Below are 22939 nucleotides of genomic sequence, written 5' to 3' on the forward strand. Positions count from 1 at the left end.
ATTTTGTTTGTAGACCATCAAAGAGTTTGGGCATCTGGTTTGGGCTGTGTCATACAGTATATCCCGGCTGGTTACGGTGATAAAGAACTCTTGCCAAATGGGTAGAAAGCTAAATAGACGTTTTAAGGAAGAAAACAACCATGCAATGCAGTCATAGCCTCTTCTGGGAAGTTTTTTGTGTTTGATGTTGTATTGTTCTTTTGTTTGGAGCTGCCCAGGGTAGCTGGAGCAGCCCAGTGAGATAGGCGGCATATACATTATTATTATTATTATTATTATTATTATTATTATCATTATCATTATCATTATCACTACTACATTAAAACCAGCAATAAAATCCAAAACAATAATCGGTGAGAAAAAATGTAATCACCTAAAACAATACAGAAGATTTTAAACGCCACAGAGAAAAAAAACGGTCTTAACCTGGCACAGAAAAGAATATAATGTTGGCCCTCATCTTCCTTCCTTCTGGAGGGTATTCCAGAGCTAAAGCCCCACCACCAAGAAGGCTCTCTCCTGTGTAAATGCACAACACAACTCATCTATAAATGGAAAAAGTACCTCATCTGAAGCTCTAAATGCATGAGGAAGGTTGATGTAGGAGGGGCCAGTGCTAGTCTCCTTGTGGAGAGGATTCTGCAGTAGACTATGCCCTCACTAGAATCATAGAGTTGGAAGAGACCACAAGGGCCATCCAGTCCAACCCCTTGCTGAGCAGGAAACACCATCAAAGCATTCTTGACATATGTCTGTCAAGCCTCTGCTTAAAGACCTTCAAAGAAGGAGACTCCACCACACTCCTTGGTAGCAAATTCCACTGCTGAACAGCTCTTACAGTCAGGAAGTTCTTCCTAATGTTTAGGTGGAATCTTCTTTCTTGTAGTTTGAATCCATTGCTCCGTGTCCGCTTCTCTGGAGCAGCAGAAAACAACCTTTCTCCCTCCTCTATATGACATCCTTTTATATATTTGAACATGGCTATCATATCACCCCTCAACCTTCTCATCTCCAGGCTAAACATACCCAGCTCCCTAAGCCATTCCTCATAAGGCATCGTTTCCAGGCCTTTGACCATTTTGGTTGCCCTCTTCTGGACACGTTCCAGCTTGTCAGTATCCTTCTTGAACTGTGGTGCCCAGAACTGGACACAGTACTCCAGGTGAGGTCTGACCAGAGCAGAATACAGTGGTACTATTACTTCTCTTGATCTAGATGCTATACTCCTATTGATGCAGCCCAGAATTGCATTGGCTTTTTTAGCTGCTGCATCACACTGTTGACTCATGTCAAGTTTGTGGTCTACCAAGACTCCTAGATCCTTTTCACATGTACTGCTCTCAAGCCAGGTGTCTCCCATCCTGTATTTGTGCCTTTCAATTTTTTTGCCCAAGTGTAGTACTTTACACTTCTCCTATACCGGTAAAGGCCCTGCTCCATTCTTACAACTTACTGCAGCATTTTGTTTTTGTAGGAGGCTAGTTGAAAAGAGCATTCCTGATGCTCATTCCCTAATTTCACTTTTTCATCTCTGTCATGGTGGGACTGATAAAATTACTTGACAGGATGGCCGGTCTAATGACATACCTCCAGGAAGACTGATGAATAAACATACTTTGTTATCTGTCTCCATTTTCCTGAATGTAATCACAGGAGCTCCTTTCTACCAGATGAATTTGTTTCTTTTTCTTAGCCATTGTCAGAACCAGATGCCACAAACTTCAGAGTTTGGATCAGCATCTAATCTTGCTAGGACAGCATTGCTCTGTTTCCCTGAGCAAACAAATATGGCCATGTTTCCTATTGATTTGTAGAGATTGGTTATCTTTGTAATGAATCAAAACTGCCATCCTTCATAAGATGTCATACTTGTTCCTTGATGTAGTCAACAATGCAGCTCTGTGCATTGTATCATGGTTGTTGACTTGGAGTGTGAGGCTGGCAAATGATCTTCCGTCTTGGGGAGGGACTGTAGCCCAGTGGCCAAGCTCATACTTTGTATGCAGGACACCCCAGTTTCAATCCCCTGATAGCTCTAGCCCAGTGGTTCTTCAAAAGTAGGGAGTCTACGGCTTGGCTTTTGAAAAACAGGGGGTCCACAGAATTTAGCTAACTGGGACCCACTGCCCTAGTTAAAAGGATCAGGTAGCAGGGATGAGAATACTCCTCTATCATAGAGTTTGTTTTCTACTCACCCACCTTATTGAGCAAACACCGAGGATCTTGGGGCTTTGGGATGTGGACTCCAAGTGAGTGATCTTACAACACTGAGCATTGCTGTGGACACCTAACCAGGCCAATTTAAGGTTTGAGCCCGTGCTTCAAACTTCCCTTTGTTGAGTCCCTTCCTCAGCCAAGTACCACGGTACCTTTCAGCAGTCTCTCTTCTGTGTAAGTGGGGTCCCTCCTATCTGGGTGCGCATCTTGAAGCTGCCATTTTTACTTCCACCAGTGCCTTAGAATTTCACTACATCAACTGCCTGGGACTGATAAAAGCACCAGCATACATATTTCAAAGCAGAGACCCAGGAACAGTTATTTACAATACGCCTTGCCAGGGTACTGAGACCCTGGTAGCTGCCCAGGAATTCTGTGAGTTGTCTCTGGGTCTGAAAACGAAAGAAATGCAATGCAAGTTGTGACTTGCCACGTTCAGCCTGCTGTGTTCCAGAGACTTACTCCTGACACATACCTGATTTTTTTTTAAAAAAATAAAAATATATATACAAGGAATAATCTCTTAAATTTACTTCCGCCAACTCCCAAACATCTCATTTTAGCTGCATAACACAAAAGATGTTTTGATAAGAACAGGTTGTGTCTCCAGAACAGTCTGGTACAAAAAAAATGTATTCACAGTTTTGTCTTTTTAAATTCAGTTTCATCTGCCTCCATCTTAACCAAGCTTGACACTAATCAGGGACAGACTCTAGAAGTGAAGCAGTGTAGCATTCCCCCCCCCCCCAAATGCTGAGATGCACAAAGAATATAGATCTGGAAATATTAGAGCTCTTCGTGGACTTTTCTCACCATAATTGTGGGTGGAGAAAAGGGATGAGTACAGGTGGGAAGGACGACACATCATTTCTCCAGATTTCTCCAAGGGGAATAGAAATTCTCTAATTGTTTCCTGGGGTGGGGCTCGCCATTAACTGTGAGAACAGCACAGCTATTTTTCGTTTTCCTAAGTTTGGAGTTTTTGTTGTTATTGCTGCCACTGCCACGGCAAGTGGCAGCAACATCAACCCTGGCCACCATTTTGCACCTCCCACATTGCCCCAGATCTATCATCTTTCCACAGCATTGGAGGGAAAGTGGGGGATGGCAGCCATCTCACACACAGCCGGGGGGGTGGGGGGTGGGAGGAGAATATCCTGGGGAAATTCTGCAAAGTGGAAGGGGGAAAAAAGAGAGAAAAATCTCAGACATTTTCTCAGAAAAATTGACCCCATTGGGTCTACATAGACTTTCTGATTCTCTTTTAAATTCCTAAGTCTTCAATTTTGCTTATTTACCATTTATTTTACTTTATTTTATCCATATTAGTATTTGTTGTATTTAATGGAGTATGCTGGTTTTTTAAAGGTAAAGGTAAAGGGGCCCCTGACCATCAGGTCCAGTCGTGTCCGACTCTGGGGTTGCGGCGCTCATCTCGCTCTATAGGCCGAGGGAGCCGGCGTTTGTCCGCAGACAGCTTCTGGGTCATGTGGCCAGCATGACAAAGCTGCTTCTGGCGAACCAGAGCAGCGCACGGAAACGCCGTTTACCTTCCCGCTGGAGCGGTCCCTATTTATCTACTTGCACTTTGATGTGCTTTCGAACTGCTAGGTTGGCAGGAGCTGGGACCAAGCAACGGGAGCTCACCCCGCTGCAGGGATTCGAACCGCCGACCTTCTGATCAGCAAGCCCTAGACTCTGTGGATTAACCCACAGCGCCACCTGGGTCCCCCATATGCTGGTTTTTTTTACCGTATAGTAAATTACAGTAGTACCTCAGGTTACAGACTCCGCTAATCCAGAAATAGTACCTCGGGTTAAGAACTTTACCTCAGGATGAGAATCGCGCGGCGGCAGCGGGAGGCCCCATTAGCTAAAGTGGTACCTCAGGTTAAGAACAGTTTCAGGTTAAGTGCGGACTTCCAGAACCAATTACACTCATACTTCGGGTTAAGTTCGCTTCAGGTTGAGTACTCCGCGTACCCGTCTGGAACGGATTAATACACTTTCCATAACTTTCAATGGGAAAGTTCGCTTCAGATTAAGTAAAGTCTTCCAGAACCAATTGTGTACTTAAACCGAGGTACCACTGTACATCACATTAGTTTTTGTTAGAATGGGTAGAAGTCGTCACTGTGCCTGAACATCCATCGTGTCCCTGTGTTTCTCTCGCTCTCCGCACTTGCTTATCTGCCAAAAACGTGGACAGTTAACATTTTGACTATAGTGCAGTTGTCTCTCATGCTTTGTATAGTACTAGGAACACACCGAAGGCTTTGAGTGCATGGTAAATGTTGTTCTGCTGAATAATATTGAGCAGCGACGACCCTTCCACCCACCTCAGCTGCCAATCTCTGTGGAACGATGGAAATGACAGTGGCTTCCCCCTATGCAGAGTTGTTGTGAAGATGAAACAAATCAAGGATTCGAAAGATGTTTGCGAATCAGAAGCACTGTGTAAACAATTGATAATAACGGTAATCTTCAGGCTATAATATCCTTGCGTGCCAGCTGATCTCTTTGCTCATGAGAATTACTCATGGCTATTAACCAAAAAGAATGTACTGTACAGAGCAAGCAGGAAGAACAGCTGTTTCCCTAACTGCTGAGAGATGGGAGTGTGGCCTTTGCTCTGCTTGTGTTTTTGAGATTTTGCACGTTTTTACGTGATTCGGACAACGGCATAGAGCAAAATTTAAAGGCAGAACTGATCGCCGCTGTGGCGCCGCATTGGTGCAGTTTTTTCAACTTCCTGGTTCAGAGCAGGCTTCTGTCAGGGACCAGGAGTCGGCTTCAGGTGATGGAAGACTCCAAAACAGAAAGGGAAGGGCACATTGTGACATACCCTGGAAGCGATGCCACTCTGTGATGCATGTGTCCCCCTGGCCAGAGGATGTGGCACTCCCATCTTCAGACTCAGGGAAACCTCCATGGAGTACAAATGGAGAGGGCTGTGCCTCTTTAAGTGAAGGAGTGTCTTCTGGTTTGGACAGAACTCTCAATCTGGAATCAGCTGTGCACACAGGGCTACATAGGGCTGGAGCTCAGTTTGTTCCCTGCAGGGGCAACGTAGAGGTTTTGGGTTCATGGAAGATAGCCTGAAGGCCTGCATTCAGTCTGAGTCTTTCTCTACCTAGCGTTGCTTCTGTTTGCCTGGTACCCAGCCTGTGTTCTGCCCTGCCTGAGCACAGAGCATGACAGTTGCAAGATGCTCTGTGTCCAGCATGACTCGCTAGAACGAAACCTTATGGTCTGTGGTTTAGAGGGCAGAGCAGTTTAGTTCAGTTGCTAACATGGCACTGGGATGCAAAGGTGGGTTTTGTCTACTTCCTTTGTGTGCTAGACACTTCACCGATTGAATGATATTTCAGTGATATTAAAATACAAACATAACAACGGGGCATGGGCTTCAGCCATCTTGCTGAATCATAGACTAGTTGGAGGGGGGCCTTAAGGCCCCCTAGTCCAACCCCCTGCAATCCAGGAATATTTTGCCCAATGTGGGGCTCGAACCAACAACCCTGAGATTAAAGAGTCTGGACCCTGCCTGGATGGGAGATGTCATGGGGACCCCATGCATTCAGCCAAGAGTTTCATGGGAGAAAGGTGGCGTTTAAATCCAATAGATGATGAATAATACATTTAGGGGGCAGTCATCCGGTCTGCAATGCCACAGCTCTTGGGCCTTTCAATGATCTGAACACAGGAATGTACAACGAAGCATGTCTACTCAGAAGTAAGTTCCACTGTGTTCAATGCAGCACAATCCCAGGAAAATGGAAGCAAACGGATTGTGCTTTTAAGCAGAAGTTCCATAACTGTGCGGGCGCCCCACACTGCGCAGGGAACACAAAAAGATTCAGGCATCTTTTGTCATTATCTCCTATTGAAAAGCAGTACAAAAAATCCTGTTCTATTTATCCTGTAGGTGTCCATCTGCTGTTTGTGACAAATGTTCTATCCATAACAGGAGGACTTCTGAGTGCAAAAGAACTACAAAAAGCAAAGAACCTCAAGTCCCACCAGTCACAAAATAAAATTACGTTGTAAAATGTGAAGATTTAGAAATGTGGCAGCATTATAAATCCTCTTAATGTAGACCTTGGGGCCAGTTTCTTTCCAGAAATGAAAGCAAAGTATATAAATAAGAGGCAGCTGGTAAATAGCATAGACAAATCCATACAGTTTTTACGTGCAGCCTACTTGCACAAACAATAACTTTCTTGACAAAAGTGGCTGGGGCAACCCAGTCAGGTGGAAAGGGTATAAGTAAATTGTTATAATTATTATTCACAAAAACCAAATCAGCAGATTTTTTTTTTTGAAAAATAACTTTTTTGAAAGGCCTAGCCCAGCCAGTCCTCGGGTTTCTTTTTGCTTGATTTGATTTGCTACTACTCCCACCCATCCTCCTGTTGTAGCTCTTCCTCTGTTTGCTTCCTGAATGATCAGAGATCGATGAAGGCTGCATTGCTTACTGGCTTGTGTGAATGTACCGTTCTGCCATAGCTGCCAAGTTTTCCCTTTTCTCACGAGGAAGCCTATTCAGCATAAGGGAATTTCCCTTAAAAAAAGGGATAACTTGGCAGCTATGTGTTCTGCATCTGTTACCACCCACTCTCTTGGAGTCATGTTGAAAGCCAGCCACCCCAGTTCTGACACCTGACAATTTAGCTTGTCACTCTTTCAAGAGAAAACACACACACACACACCCTTGGTGAAGTGTGCAGAACGTCAAACCCAGGAGAATGAACCAATGTTTGAGCCTTGGAAGTAAATCATCGCTATAAACCAAAGGAAACAAATGGGTTTTCATAAGCTCTGATTCTGCATTTTTAACAGCAGGATGTAGAGATTCTTCTCTGCATGACCCGACCTGCAGATACTTGTCTGTGGCCTTCCCTATGTGTTATTCAGATATGATGGGCCAAGCTTATATATCAAGTAGCTTTTGCTCATACTCAGTTTTGAAGGGAGCTCTATGGTTTGGTGTCTAATGAGCTGTGCACAGGGGAGACTATGGGTTGGTGGGGACCCACATCTCCAAGCTTTTCTCTCTTTGTTCAAGGCAATCTCTGGAACCTCATGGCTCTTGAAGCTTCAGCTTTGAAATCTGGTATGAGAGAGCAGGGAAGTTGGGACTGTCATGAGTGGCTAATCTCCTTCCCCCCCTGCACCAAGCCACAACTTTGCCTGTGGATCCTTCCCAAGGCAAAATAGTTTTCATAGGACATTGGTAGGTTTCATAGGGCATTTGTGATTGGAATTGGTGCTTCCCTTTTTTTGGAAATGTTGGAAAATATGCCCTTTTCTGGGTATCTCTGGTGCTTTCCAGGTTTTGGGCTTAAGATGTAAAAGGCCACTGGATCACCTAATTTAGGTTTGTCTGAGATGCCAAGAATTTGAGATTAGCATTACTGATTTATTCTTTTAAAACCATCCACATTCGGGTCCTTAAACAAAAATAATCACTTGAAAGAAATCTGACTTGAATCCCTCTGATGCCCCCACCCCCTCTGCATCTCATGCGGCTTCAATAATTCCCTGTCAGTAACCATTATTTGTCCCAAATTGAAGAGGTTGCAGGTTGGAAAGTGTTCTTCAATAGAGGCCATCACTCACTGGCAGAGCACATGTGAGTTACTGAGCACAGTGGGTTATTGAGAAGCAGATTAATCCAACAGAGAATGTGGCATTTAACAGGAAAAGGTCGCAAGGTAGAGGATAGAGCGTTGTACTTTGGCTGGGCACAAATTCTTTTCTGCACCTGAGAAAGGATTTGAACCCAGCCCTAGGAGGTGATTTGAGCCTAGGGTTCATGCAACACACTCTCCTCTTCGTCTGTGCACATTATCAGCACATGTTTGCTAAATAGCAACATACTAAAACAGCACATAGTTCAATAAGCACAAAAGTCAATCTGACAGTGAGCAACCAGCAGAGGGAGGGATGTAATTACAGTTTATTTTCCTTAATTAAGGATGACTTGTTTCATAAGTGTAATTTTCTTCGCATCACTCAAAGCTGTCTGATCACCAGTGCAAATACCACCACCGCTACCCCAGCTTTTGGTAATCATTGCTAATTAATTTAACGAGAACATAGCTCCTGCTAATCGAAATATATTGAATGGTGGCACAAAGGGAATCATCTCCTTTGAATTTAATTTGAAGTGTTGCACTGATTGCAATCTTCTGTTCTGAATGTCTTCTGCTTCCTGCAAGGTCCGTAGATTGCTAGTGGTGATATTATGCCAACAAATGTTTGTGTTTTATTGAGTTACCCTTGGGAATATGATACTGGGGTATGCAGAGAGAGGCTGCTAGGGAAATCAGGGTACTGCTCCCATTCTGCATTTGAGAGCATTCTAATCCAGAACCTTCTAGAAAGAGAATGAACTGGAATTAACAGGGCTATTTTTAACTGACTCAGAAGATGGGCAGAACGTGTATCATGTATGAGAGAGCAGGAATAGATTTAGATCTTCTGTTCTCCCTTTTCTGGAAAAGAGAGAGTTGTTTTGTAGAGTGGAGAAGGGCCATAGAGAACCTTTTGTCTGCTTTAGGGACTAAAAGGAACCAAAATAGCAAAGAGCATTGAAGGATCCAGTCTCATAACTGTGAAGGAAAAGTTGACCCCAGGTAACTATTAAACCACCTTGCTGAATGCAATGTGGACCTGCCCATCGTGAACTACATTGTGAACTACATCGTGAACTGCCCATGCTTTGAACTACATCTCTTATCCCAGCCAGCCAGCATGACCAATGGTCAGGGATGAATGGAGTTTTAGTCCAAAACATCAGGAGGGCATCGGGTTGGGGAAAGTGTTGAAGCCTCTAGGATAGCCATGTTACCTGTTTTGTGATTTTACTTCAGACCTTTGTGAGACTTATGAGGAATGGTTGAAGGAGCTGGGTATGTTTAGCCTGGAAAAGAGAAGACTGGGAGGAAATATAATAGCCATCTTCAAATATCTCAAGGGCTGCCACAAGGAAGATGGAGCAAGTTTGCCCCCCCCCCCGTTCTGGAGGGCAGAATTCAAACCAGTGGCTTCAAGTTATAAGAAAGGAGATTCTGGCTAAAACTTAAGGAATAAATTTCTGAAAGTAAGAGCTGTTTGACAGTGGAACTGACTCCCTCTGGAGACAGTGGACTCTCCTTCCTTCGTTTTTAATGCCATAAATGCTTTAGTTGAGATTCCTGCATTGCAGGGGGTTGTACTAGATGACCCTCAGGGTCCCTTCCACCACTACAATTCAATGATTTTATGATTCTGTCTTATCAAGTATTTTCAGAAGAATTTCTGTTTCCACAAACAATCGGCGAGCCAGTATGGTGTAGTGGTTAGAGCGTTGGACTAAGAGCTAGAAAACCAGTGTTTGAATCCTCACTTGGCCATGAAGCTCACTGGGTGATGTTGGGCCAGTCACTTGCTCTTGGCCTGGCCTACCTCACATGTTTGTTGTGGGGATGAAATTTGGAGGGGGAAAACATTATAAGCCACCTGGAGCTCCATGGAAGAAAGGCAGGGCGATAATTCAATAAAGGAGTACAGAATTCTCCCCTCTCCCTTTTCCCGTGTTCCTGTTGGTTCTTTAAGTTGGCAATCTGATTAGTGTCCCTTAACACACTGGACAGGCAAATCTCCTGTGCAATTGCAAACACATACACTTGGCATATTCACACATCTTAGGTGTACTGTTGTGACAATAGGTTTTCATCTAAAAATGCTATTAGCATCTCATTTCCTCGGAGATTCTAGGTGACAGCTGATTCACCTGCTATATATTTTGGAAAATAGTTTATGTCTGTCCATCTGTTCTCTGTGGGTTTGGATCATAGTTAATCCATTTTATGATCTAGTTGTTTTAGTTTTGATTGATGTTTGGGGTATTTTATATAGAAAAGTGTGATAAAAATAGAGAAATAGATATAGAAGTAAAAAAGGATAAAGGTAAAGGACCCCTGGATGGTTAAGTCCAGTCAAAGGCAGCTATGAGGTTGCGGTGCTCATCTCACTTCAGGCTGAGGGAGCTGGCGTTTGTCTGCAGAAAACTTTCCGGGTCAAGTGGCCGGCATGACTAAACTGCTTCTGGCTCAATGGAACACACCGTGACGCAAAGCAGAGCGCACGCAAATGCCATTTACCCTCCCATCGCAGTGGTACCTAGTGCTTTCTTTTCTGGGGAGATGCTGGGGTATGCATAACCCCTAAACATTTTGTGAATCTTTGTACTTTTGCCCATTTACTGTATTTATTTTCTCCAATTTGATCTTAAAAGCGTTGATTTTCTTGAGTCAAAATGAGAGTACCCCTAAACATTTTTTTTAGAAAAAAAACACTGGCAGTACCTATTTATCTACTTGCACTGGTATGCTTTTGAACTGCTAGGTTGGCAAGAACTGGGACAGAGCAACGGGAGCTCACCCCGTCACACTGATTCAAACCCAAGAGGCTCAGTGGTTTAAACCACAGTGCCACCTGCTCCCCTTGGTGGGGAATTGACACATGATCAATTATGTACCATTTATGGGACTGAAAGCAACAGCTGCAGCATATACTGATTGTATTGGATGGATTGAGTTCTGTTGGAGGAGTGGGTTGAAGAAAATGAACATTGGCAATTTCCGCTCCCGTTTCTACTTTCAATGGAATTCTCTGATATCCCTCCTCCCAGGTAAGTAGGAATAGAATAGCAGGCCAAATGCCTGTTTGGGAAGGCAAACATTACCTGGGACTGTACAGTGGAAGAGTGAAGCTGCTCAAATAAGTGGATAAACAGCCAGCAAATAAGTTAAGTGACACCCCCCCCCCCACTACACAACTCAGGGTTAACCGTCCCAGAGCTGCTTTTCATTTTATAAAATGACTTCTGAAGCTTCCTTTTGCATACTACATATTGCATTTCTATTCTACGTACCAGTATTGCATTGCCTTTTAGAAACTTTTAACTGAAAGACTATAATTTTCCTTTTTTCTTTTCTCCTAGGATCTCAGCTCATTTGCCATGCCATTCTTGGATGGAGACGTGGACGGTGCAGAAAAGCATGCTTCACGGAAGGTAGGACTTTCTGAGTCTTCTTTCTATCTCTTGCTAGTGAAAACTGGCGGTGCTTCCTGTTGGGATATTCCATTCCACCTTAAGGGCAGACGTGTGAGATTGTTGCATGTCACATTTCTGTTTACGTTCCAGCACAGACTGCTGGGAACTTCCGTTGTGTACAGCTTTTGCTTTTGAGACTCTCTCTGAGGAGACGAAGGAGAGACGACATGTTTTTTTTCTTTGTCCTGATTTATCCTTAATAAATCTGCTTGTAATTATGCTTTCACAAGCCTCTCATGCCGCTTCTGTTCGCGCAGCACGCTGCTAATTTAGTGTGCTCAGACTTCAGAAGTCTGAGTCGCTGGGTTACGTTGCACCAGAGATTGGGGGATCGTCCAGCATGTTGGCAGGAAGGGCATGATCCAGCTGGGGGCTAGCCAGCTGGCCTCTCAACCCCCTCTGGATGGCGGCACTTCCATCAATCTTCCCAGAATTCAGACACCTGTTTCCCTGAGTTCACGTCGGCCATGTTGGTTTGTCCAGATACGGCTGATTCAGCTGAATATTTTTAAGTGGAAGTTGCTGCAATGTCCCTTGTCCCCTCTGTGATTGATGATGTGGTCAAGTGGTCTTGGGAAAAGGCCTCTTCTATGGCAAAAGGAAGCCACCCTTATCCTGACCTGTGGATCTGGTTCCACCAGAGGCGTTTCCACAGGACCAGCTTGCTCTGTGAGGAAAATGGAGGCATGGGCTTGCTATAACTTTTTCACCTTGGACATGTGAACAGACCCTTTAGCAAGCTAAAATCCCTCCAGGAGAGGCAAAAGCCCACTCAAACTGGTTTAGAAGGTAAGAAATTCAACTGCCAGGCAGCCCAAAACAAATAGCTCAAACATAGACAGTGGTGTGCATTCAGATGCAATGGTAAACCATGGTTTGGCATTACATGTATGAACAGCCACAATATATGGGATATGATCTCCTTCTCTTTGCACACTGCCAATTCAGAATTGTTGTTTAATCGTTTAGTCGTGTCCGACTCTTCGTGACCCCATGGACCAGAGCACGCCAGGCACTCCGGTCTTCCACTGCCTCCCACAGTTTGGTCAGACTCATGTTGGTGGCTTTGAGAACATTATCCAACCATCTCGTACTCTGTCATCCCCTTCTCCTTGTGCCCTCAATCTTTCCCAACATCAGGGTCTTTTCCAAGGATTCTTCTCTTCTCATGAGGTGGCCAAAGTATTGGAGCCTCAGCTTCACAATCTGTCCTTCCAGTGAGCAGTCAGGGCTGATTTCCTTCAGAATGGATAGGTTTGATCTTCTTGCAGTCTATGGGACTCTCAAGAGTCTCCTCCAGCACCATAATTCAAAAGCATCCATTCTTCGGCGATCAGCCTTCTTTATGGTCCAGCTCTCACTTCCATACATTACTACTATGGAAGACCATAGCTTTAACTATACAGACCTTTGTTGGCAAGGTGATGTCTTGCTTTTTAAGATGCTGTCTAGGTTTGTCATTGCTTTTCTCCGAAGAAGCAGGCGTCTTTTAATTTTGTGACTGCTGTCACCATCTGCAGTGATCATGGAACCCAAGAAAGTAAAATCTCTCACTGCCTCCATTTCTTCCCCTTCTATTTGCCAGGAGGTGATGGGATCAGTGGCCATGATCTTAGTTTTTTTGATGTTGAGCTTCAGACTATATTTTGCGCTCTCCTCTTTCACCCTCATTAAAAGGTTTTTAATTCCTCCTCACTTTCTGCCATCCAGTTTGTGTCATCAGCATATCTGAGGTTGTTGATATTTCTTCTAGCAATTTTAATTCCGGCTTGGGATTCATCCAGTCCAGCCTTTCACATGATGAATTCTGCAAGTTAAATAAGCAGAACTGAGTTGTTGGCAAATAATATTTTTATGTCTGAATGGGGCAAACCATGATTTGCATAATTCATTGTTTTCCAGCAAATTAGGAGCAAGCTATTATTTTTCTCTTTTGCCTCCCTTTGTGCAGAAAGGACAGGGGAAGAGCTTTGTTGTTAAATCTGCTACTCTTGCGATATTCCACCTCTTAGGACAGCTTCGAGAAAAATGCCGGGAACGCATCTTTTTGCCTGTTAAGGTTTCACAAAACCCTTTGCCTTAGTAAGCAGAGATCCATTTTAAATTCTGCAGAGCTGACTCACACCTTTCACAATGAAGCATTAAGCACGACACACTTTAGGAGTGTAGAATCTGATTGCCTGAGAAGAAAAAAATGGTTCTTAAGTGAAGCTACATTACAGCACCTTAAACGTTTTGGCGTCACCGCCACCACCATCAGTGATGCGGAATTATCGCTTCTCATCTGTAGATGAAAATATAATTTTCTGCAAAGGAATGGAGAGTAAAGTGATTCAATCTTGTACATGCATATGCAGTTTTATTGTGCTTTGCTGATACTGCTCCTTATGAGGACATGGGTACAGCTGCAGGCAGCCCAGCTGCTTCCAGGGGGAGGAAGACGCATGCTTTTGGTTGCAGGAGTCCAGCTGGCTGGGGGCCTGGCTTAATAGACTACACCATGGGTCAGCAAACTTTTTCAGCAGGGGGCCTGTCCACTGTCCCTCAGACCTCCGCTTAAAGACCTCCGCTTAAAGCCTCTGCTTAAAGACCTCCAAAGAAGGAGACTCCACCACACTCCTTGGCAGCAAATTCCACTGTCAAACAGCTCTTACTGTCAGGAAGTTCTTCCTAATGTTTAGGTGGAATCTTCTTTCTTGTAGCTTGAATCCATTGCTTTCGTGTCTGCTTCTCTGGAGCAGCAGAAAACAACCTTTCACCCCCTTCTATATGACATCCTTTTATATATTTGAACATGGCTATCATATCACCCCTTAACCTTCTCTTCTCCAGGATAAACATACCCAGCTCCCTAAGCCGTTCCTCATAAGGCATCGTTTCCAGGCCTTTGACCATTTTGGTTGTCCAGAGGAGGGCATGATTCTATGACCTTGTGGGGGGCTGGACTATATTTTGGAAAAAAATAATAATGAATGAATTCCTATGCCCCACAAATAACCCAGAGATGCATTTTAAATAAAAGGACACATTCTACTCATGTAAAACCACACTGATTCCCGGACCATCCACGGGACAGATTTAGAAGGTGATTGGGCCAGCCCAATGGACTACAGTATAATGTAAACAAAACTTATATATTCACACACACCCCAAAAAATGTGTGTGACTCGCTTTATTGCGATAATTACTTTATTGTGGTGGCCCGGAACCGAACCTGCAATATTTCCGAGGTATGCCTGTAGCTTTCAAACCTGAGGGGTAAATTAGGTGTCACTTGGTGAGAGTGTTTCTGTAGGCAGATGAGTTTGCGTTTGTACCTCCTGGGGAAGACCTATTGCAAATACTGATTGACTCATTCCTTCCTCCCCAGCCCGGCTTGTGACATTTTTAGCTTTGCTATGAGTTTGAAAATGGTGGTTATATCACAACTTGCTCCCCCAGACTTAACTGCCAGCTGGCAGTTTTAGCTTGCTGCTAAAACTTCCGCTTTGTTTCATTTATCTGCTGAAGGTGTTGCACATGATCCCTTCCCTCACAAATTTTTTCTTTACAACAATCCTGCGAGGTAGGTTGAGGCGGTGACGTTGGCTCAAGGTGACAGATATGACGGCTGTGCGCGGCGAGATCAAACGCGGGAGAAGCTTCCTGACGGAGAATACAAGGTCCCTATTTTCATTGGATAATAATAATAACAACAACAACAACAACAACAACAACAACAACAACAACAACAACATATTTATACCCCGCCCATCTGGCCAGGTTCCCCCAGCCATTCTGGGCGGCTTCCAACAAAATATTAAAATACAGAAATCCATCAAACATTAAAAGCTTCCCTAAACAGGATAAACGTTAGAAGGGATGGTAATGTAGGTTTTAGTGGAAGCTGAACCGTAGAACAACAGAAGCTGCGCTTATTGCATGCCAAACTCAGGACAGGACTGAAAACCACTGTCTCCTTACATCCTTACCCAGACCCCAGCCAGATGCAGAACACAGTGACACACACTAACAGCCCATTTAATCTTGCATTTGCCTCGGAGGATGTATGTACAGTCCGATAAAGCTATCTGGAGAGGCATGAGCTATGCTGTGCAGCGGTGTACCACGGGCAGAAATTGCCTCACCTTGAAGGACGCTAATCTAACTGCACCTTGACATGAAGACCGATAACATATCGTTTAGTTTAATCTGGTATGCGCCATCGCTCCCTAGTTTGCGTGAAGGAAATAAGGAACTCCATGTCTCCAGGCCTGTCCTTCTAAGGGAAAGAATTTTTCTTCCTACCAGGGAAGGGTTGTTGTAGCAGCTCAGTGTTAAAGCATCCTCTGTGCATGCGGAAGGCCCCGTGTTCAATTCCTGGCATCTTTAGATAGGGCTGGGAATGTCCCCAGTCTGAACCCTGGAGAGGCCACTGCCAGTTGGTATAGTCCAGGCATAGGCAACCTTGGCTCTCCAGATGTTTTGGAACTACAACTCCTATGATCCCTGACCACTGGCCCTGTTAGCTAGGGATCATGGGAGTTGTAGTTCCAAAACATCTGGAGAGCCAAGGTTGCCTATGCCTGGTATAGTCAAACAGGGGGCCATGTGGACCTTAGCACTGCAGCCTGCCTCTTCACTTGCTTCAGGCCCAGGAGTCAGATATGGCCTTGGAAGTCAGTGACAGTGTTGAAGGGAATTAGGAGATGAGGTAAAAGGTTAATATTTTAAAATGATAATACAGTGGTACCTTGGTTTACGAACTTAATCCGTTCCAGAAGTCCGTCCTTAAACCGAAACCGTTCTTAAACCGAGGCACGCTTTCCCTAATGAGGCCTTCCGGTGCCCTTTCACCGTTCGGATTCCGTGCTTAGACCAAGGTAATGTTCGCAAACCGGGACACTACTTCTGGTTTTGTGGAGTTCTTAAACCGAATAGTACGTAAACAGGGCTGTTCTTCAACCGAGGTACCGCTGTAAATGGGAATAGAAAGGAATGAGATAACGAGAGGAGGAAGTGAATGTAAGTTAAGAAGAAAAAGTGGAGGGGGAAAGAAATTCAAGGAGATGAGTAAAAGTACTTTTAGAGGGGTGTGTGTGTGTGTGTGTATGTACGTACACACACACACACACACACACACAATATACATATACATATACATACAGTGCTTTTTTCTAGGGGGGCCCAGGAGGACGCATACCCCTCAACATTTTGTGAATAAGTTTGGCCTCTTTGAGGGGCAGTATTTCAAAATGAGTAGGAAATTGAGAGTACCCCTAAACATTTTTTAATAGAAAAAAAGCCACACACACACATTCTCCACGTAGAGACTCTGGATCAGCAAATTCTGCCTAAAATGGGGAGACTGTGTTAATGTCTGTGGATTTTTTTGTAAGGAATGCTCCAGTTCAAGCCATGTAAAGATCTGAGTTAGTGCTGCTTGTGACAATAAATCTGTCCCTCATTTCATCACTTCATTGGGTACTTTATTTTCTTCTTAAATCTTTATTAAACAAATCCTGTTCTTTCCCTTTTGATGCAGTAAATACAAAAAAATTTACTGCATCAAAAGGTGCATGGCAGTATTGTCTGTTTAAATGAACTTTCAGGTAGAGGCATAAGGAAAGACCTCTGGTGCCAAAGTCTAGACTCCAAGCTCTTCAGTCTGTCTTGCTTTTGCGGCTCTCTAAAGCACTTGTGTACTCTGGGGGCAATATAAGAGTAATAAGCTGAACGCCCTGAGTAGAAAGGGCCTGGAGCTTAGCTATGGATCCCAGGTTCAGTTTTGCATTGCCACACGTGCCTTGTGTGGAAAAGTTCGGTGTGGGGCTGATCATTTGTAGGTGCTCTGCAGACTAATGTGTGTGCCTGGGGGTCCCTGGCAAAATGCTTGTTTGCTGGAGTTTCCTTCTTCAGCTCGCTCACTTTGTTCCACATGCTCCCTTCGCCCTCTGCTGCTCAGCCTGTGGAACATCTGAGGATACCAGAGGCCCCACCACCTTCCTTCCTTGACTAATATTTAAACAGGATTGTCTAAGACCCTTTGGTTTCTGCAGCTGAGCTTCTGTAGCTGCCGGAGTATCAAGAATGGGCTGGGTATCTTTAGAAGTCATGGGTACTTGTATATGCGTTCTTTATTGAGGACGATATCCTGTCTGATAAGCTCAGAGAAGGAAAAATTGATTAAGTGAATTGCCAATAGGGAAGCAAGTATATGTACGTATATATATTTACACTCATCTTCTGCTTTAATGTTTTCTTTACCCCTTGTCATTAAGGTAAATAATTAATCAAATTATCTCGCTGGAGGTGCTCTGACTGGAACAATTGCTGCAGCATCAAGAGTAGAGAACGGGAAGTGGACCCTGTCTGTTCCCCCAGGCTAATGGCTGCAGCCATAAAGCAATTGAGATAGTCATGCGCATGGCACATGCCATTAATATCAGCGTAATTGGTTCCCGCCCTCTCTAGGACCAAGATTGTTATAACGTATGAGCACGTTTCAGTCCAGTTAAAAGGGAATATTGTTATATTCCGGTTAAAATATAATTTGAGTTTTTAAAACGGCTGTAGCGCTGCATGTTGTCCACAATAAAAAACCATTATCAGCTCTCAGGGTGGTGCATGTGAGGCAAAACAGCTCTTCTTCAGCAGAAGGTAGGAGGTCTAAGAAGGCATAGATTTCTGGTCTGACCCATTGCTCGCCACTGCTGCAGTTCAGCTTGCCAAAAAAACCTGCATGGCTTCTCTTGTTGGCAATTGCAGCAGAATTTTATGTAATTAACTAGGTTCCATCCCAGAAACTGCCCGCTCTTTTCACATCCACAAATGGCAACTGTTGGGACCGGGATGGATCATTTCTTATGCTTTACATGCAGGAGGTCGTAAGTCCAGTCCCAAATTTAAAAGATCAAGTCAGAGGTGAGGGTGGTGAGACTTCTTCCCCAAGACCATGGAGATTGACTTCTTGTCAAAGTTCAGCAGCAGATAGACAAGAAGGCTAACCGGTATAAAGTAGTGTGTTGTCTTCCTATGTTGGTAGTGGGTCCTGCCTCCCCTGCAGGGGACCCTGTTGTCACCCATTGAGTCTTTGCATTTTAACTTTTCATTAGAAGAAGGGATTTGATTTTTAATTCTGTTTTCTGACCACCTGCAGTGTTGGGCAGACAATACCCCCCCCCCCAATACTTTTTATTGGTTTTCATGTCAATAGAAGAACAGCATTAACTTGTCCAGTTAATTCTTGTACATTCTTGTTAGGCTCCATATGCAGTACACAGTTCAGAAGCATTACATTTATTTATGCATTATCAGTTCAAGTAGCCTCTCCACAGAGATTCTTGCGTTGAGGGTGGAATAAAAGTACCTTCTGTCACTATTTATAAAGGCAAAGAAAGGAAGCCAAGTCTCACCAAAAGTCTCTATCCTTGATCTGCCTTTAATTACCCTTCTGTAGCGAGATAGAACCACATTCCAAATATTATTTAATCAGATTTCAGTGGGGGTTTCTTTAAGTTGTTTCCTGTTGTGAATCGGACTGCTGATAATAGGAAAAATTACTATATCTCTGCATTTAAGGTTATTCTTTAAATTTGAGACTAATGATAACAAGGCGAAATCCCAAATTGGGCGGAAGGGATTGCTGTGTAATTTTGGAAATAATGAGAAACATCAACCCCCCCCCAAAAAGAAGTATACCAATGTGCGACTCCACCATGCATGAAAATATGAGAATATCTCTCCACAACCTTTCCAACACAGGAAAGATGCTAGTATTTGGCTAGTCCAGCAAAATATAATTTTAAGAGAAAGGCAGGTGTCAGAGATGCCGATGTGGCTACTCTAGAGTAACGACTCCTCACAGCATTGTCTTTTTAGGCTTTATTAAGTGCTGATTATTTACAGTGCTCGAATGGAGGTTGGCGCGTTTTCTTCCAGCAAAGAAGTTTGGGAAGCCCTAATCTCCTCCCACGACGTTTCTTGTGTAATTCCGGGGTCGGCGGGATCGGCCTTCCCCCCTTGCTCCCCCCCTTCCTGTACCACCTTGTGCATGGGCTCCGCTACCTTGCTGGAGCCTCGTTCACCACTTCCTGAGTCTCCGCTTGAGGCATAACCCTCCCCGCTTTCCCCAGCGCTTGGCGATGAGCTGGTACTTAAGATGGGAGGGACCTCCCGGTATCCCCTGTCCCTCACATCCGGCAATATTTTATTGCAGCAGATTCACTGCAGGTAGATGCTCGTTAGTTCAATGGTTTCACAGAGTTCAGCCTTGGAATACTATTTTTTTGTTAAAAAATATTGCCCCTTTCTCTTTCACTTGCAGGCAGAAGACAGCTACAACACAGGGAGCCCTTCCAAAGGACTTTTCCCAAAGGGGCTCCAGAACCGGCCTTCCAGCCCAGCCTCTGCCCCGGTCAAATCCAAGCACAGTCCTGGCTCGCCCAAAACAGTGTTCCCCTTCCCCTACCAGGAATCTCCCCCTCGTTCCCCTCGGCGCATGAGCTTAAGCGGGATCTTCCGGTCGTCTTCCAAAGACTCTTCGTCCCCCAGTTCCAACGCATCCACTTCCCCTGGGGGCATAAAGTTCTTCTCCAGATCAAGAAAAAGTAAGGAACTCTTCGTTGTTAATTTTTGGAAAGGTGCTCTGTGTTTCAGGCCCATTTCCTTTTCCTGCAGCAGGAAAGTAAGGAGAGAGAGAGAGAGTGTGTGTCCTACTGGGTTTGGTTCCGAGTTTTGTTTAAGGTGCTTTTAAGTGGTTGCTTCTCACTCTAGTTCGCTAGCAGGGCCGGCCCTATGGCCAGGCTGGGTGGCACAGGGCACCACAGCGCCGGCCCGCCAGGAGGGCGCCGCGAGCTGCGCCCACCTGCTGGCCGGCCGGTCCGCCGTACAGCTGTGCCCACGGCAACCGCGCTGTGCCTGCCCGCCCGCCGCGCAGCAGCACCTGTGGCAGCAGCGCTGTGCGCGGCGCCCACCCGCCCACCGCGCTGGGAAACGGGGCGGGAGGGCGCCGGAGGGATCCGGCACACCACGGCGCCAGGGGCGCTTAAGACGGCCCTGTTCGCTAGTGCGAAACACAGCGACTCCATTGTGTATTTTCTGGGTTGGTGGTGCAGGACCAGCCCCAAGGATGGAATGGAAGGACTCCAGCCCTGACACGGAGTCTCATTTTCTACCAACTGAGCTATGTCCATGGTTCATGCTAGGGACTGGTGGGAAGTCAACCCCATGTGGAAGGCACCACTCTGGCTCACCTTGGGTATAAACAGTGCTGAGCAAGACGGATCATTGGCCTGACCCTGCATAAAGCTGCCTCCTCTTTTCCTGCTTAATGTGCACTTCTATTTTTTGCCTTAAGATGGTGCTGTTAGTTTTAGTTGCAGATATCGTTTCAGGGTTTTAAACAGATTCTATTGTGCCTGTGCTGTAGAGGAGAAGCATAACTTTTACCAGCAACCTTCTTGCCTTTTGATACAATAGCCACACGTTGATTCTCCAACATATAGTTGATAATCATTGCTTCTTAAAAGTTTGCCTTTTAAATCTAAACTTTTTATTTGGAATCAGGTTCCCCAGCCATAATTGGTGTGTGTGTGTGTGTGTGTGTGTGTGTGTGTGTGTGTGTGTGTGTTATGATTTGTTCATCTGTTTATGTGCAGGGAATTTCCAGAGGTCTCGCCATCTAATAAGATACGTCTTTGTTTCAAAGTGCTTGCAATCTAAACTTGGATATGGGCAAATCTACAGGGGTTGCACAGTTATGAAGAAGAAAGTGTGCAAGATACCCAAAAGTGCTTTTAACAAGTTTAAGACTTCTTCTTTTTAAAATGATGACCCAATTCTCGTGTCATACTTAATGGTTTCCTGTGACTGAGCCAGTCTGGGCTGTTTTGCTCCTCCCCGCTATTGCTTGGAGGAAACAAATCAATCCTTTGCTTAGCATTGCACCTGGATCATGGAACCGTGGTTAGTTTCTTTCAGTCAAACCATGGTTTATGAGCAAAGATCAACTCTTTGCTTACTCTTGCCCTTGGTGGGTTAAGGGCAAAACAAGCCACAGTCCCTGAATCAGATGTAATGCTGAATCGGGGATTGTGAATAGTTTCACCCCATTGTTGGGGGGTCGGGGTCGGGTCAAGGCGGACACAGTTGGCTCATGCACAATAGCCCATGATTCATGACTTACTGAAGGAGTGTGAAGCTGGATTCTGCTTTGAGCCTATGCCTCGCCAAGGAAGAATTAGGAGTACAGTATATCTGCAATGCTTCCATTGAAGCTACGGCTCTTTGTTGCCATATTTTGAAGAGCAAAAAAGAGGGCACATTTGCCAACTACTACTTTTAACTATGGATCGCTATGTCGACTCTCATTTTACATACCCATGAAAAAAAGGACACGTCCTAGAAAAAGAGGTCATATAGCAACCCTCTGTGGCTTGTGAAATCAGATGAAGGGCAGTATACAAAAAGTAGTAGTAGTAGTAATAATAATAATAATGACATAAACATAAGCCAGTGCTGCAAAGAGTTTTCCTTTGCAGCCACGACTTGGATTTAAGTTGAGGCTGCAGAAGAATTAAGAATGCAGTCTCAAGGCTATGTGTGCTCTTACCTTCAAAGCACGTTTGAAACATACCCTCCCCTCAAAGAATTATGGGCATTGTAGTTTAACCCCTCACAGAGTTGTAAATCCCAGCATCCCTTAACAAACTACAGTGCCCAGAGTTCTTTGAGGGAAAGATTGTATTTTGCATGTGCTTTACAGCACATGCAAAATGTGTGTACAGAGCCAAAACGCAATCACTGTTCTTCCTGTTCAGCTGTAATTCGCTGCTTTTTTAATCTGAAGCCGATTTTCCTTACTACCGGTACAGAGCAACAGAAAAAGGCTCTCGGGGTGTGCTCTTGATTCTTCCTTTTTGGTTTGGCACTGCAGGTTTACCTGTTGTAAACCTGCCCAGCATGGCTTTGTCTAAACCACACTGTGTGCCAAGTGGGGAGATTGGGTGGGCTTATGAAACTGGAGTTTCCCCGGCATTGTCTTACTGTGATGCGGCAAATTCAGCCACTCTTGGGAATAGGGATGGGTTTGGATTTGGAGACCTTTTGTGCGTGAATATTTTACAAATGTGAAAGGGCAGTGCAATTCTGCAGATATTAAAAAGCACATCGAAAGTCCTTGGGTTCAATCCAATGAAATCCTGTTCTGTTCTGTATAATGAAATTAATTCTTTCCACCCTATTTGGCTAAGATAAAATGACAAAGTAGCTTTTTTCCCAAGGGACAGAGAGAACAAAAAACACTGTTTTAATGGGTTTAGATTGATTTTAGAGTCTTCTAGGGCCAGGTCCTATAGCATTTCCTATAACAATATTTGACTGCAGAATGAAAAAAAGGACCTGCTTTTGTAAGACCAAAGTACCATTACTGGGAAATTAGCCCCAGCTTATTATGGTTGAAGCTTCTAGGCAATGCTCAGCAGCAATGCACAAGCCATGCATCTGAAATGTTCAATTTCATGGCCTGGCCTGGACTTATCTAGCCCAATTGCATCCCCAGAAATATTTAATTTCACATTTGCTAGAGATATTAATGGGGCATGACTGGGCTTTGTATGTGGCTCTGTATCAGGGTCT

General features: G+C 44.5%; 1 protein-coding gene across 2 annotated transcripts in view; it reads left to right on the plus strand.

Moving 5' to 3' along the window:
• Positions 1–22939, plus strand: part of PRKAG2 (protein kinase AMP-activated non-catalytic subunit gamma 2) — a 213966-nt gene that overhangs the window by 50217 nt on the left and 140810 nt on the right. For both annotated transcript variants that reach the window (XM_060280923.1, XM_035129352.2), the window contains exons 2-3: positions 11210–11281; positions 19629–19911. In XM_060280923.1, coding sequence (XP_060136906.1) covers positions 11210–11281; positions 19629–19911 — 355 coding nt within the window. The remainder of the gene's footprint in view (positions 1–11209; positions 11282–19628; positions 19912–22939) is intronic.

Source organism: Zootoca vivipara, chromosome 12 (genome assembly GCF_963506605.1).
Source record: "Zootoca vivipara chromosome 12, rZooViv1.1, whole genome shotgun sequence".
Taxonomy (NCBI): domain Eukaryota; kingdom Metazoa; phylum Chordata; class Lepidosauria; order Squamata; family Lacertidae; genus Zootoca; species Zootoca vivipara.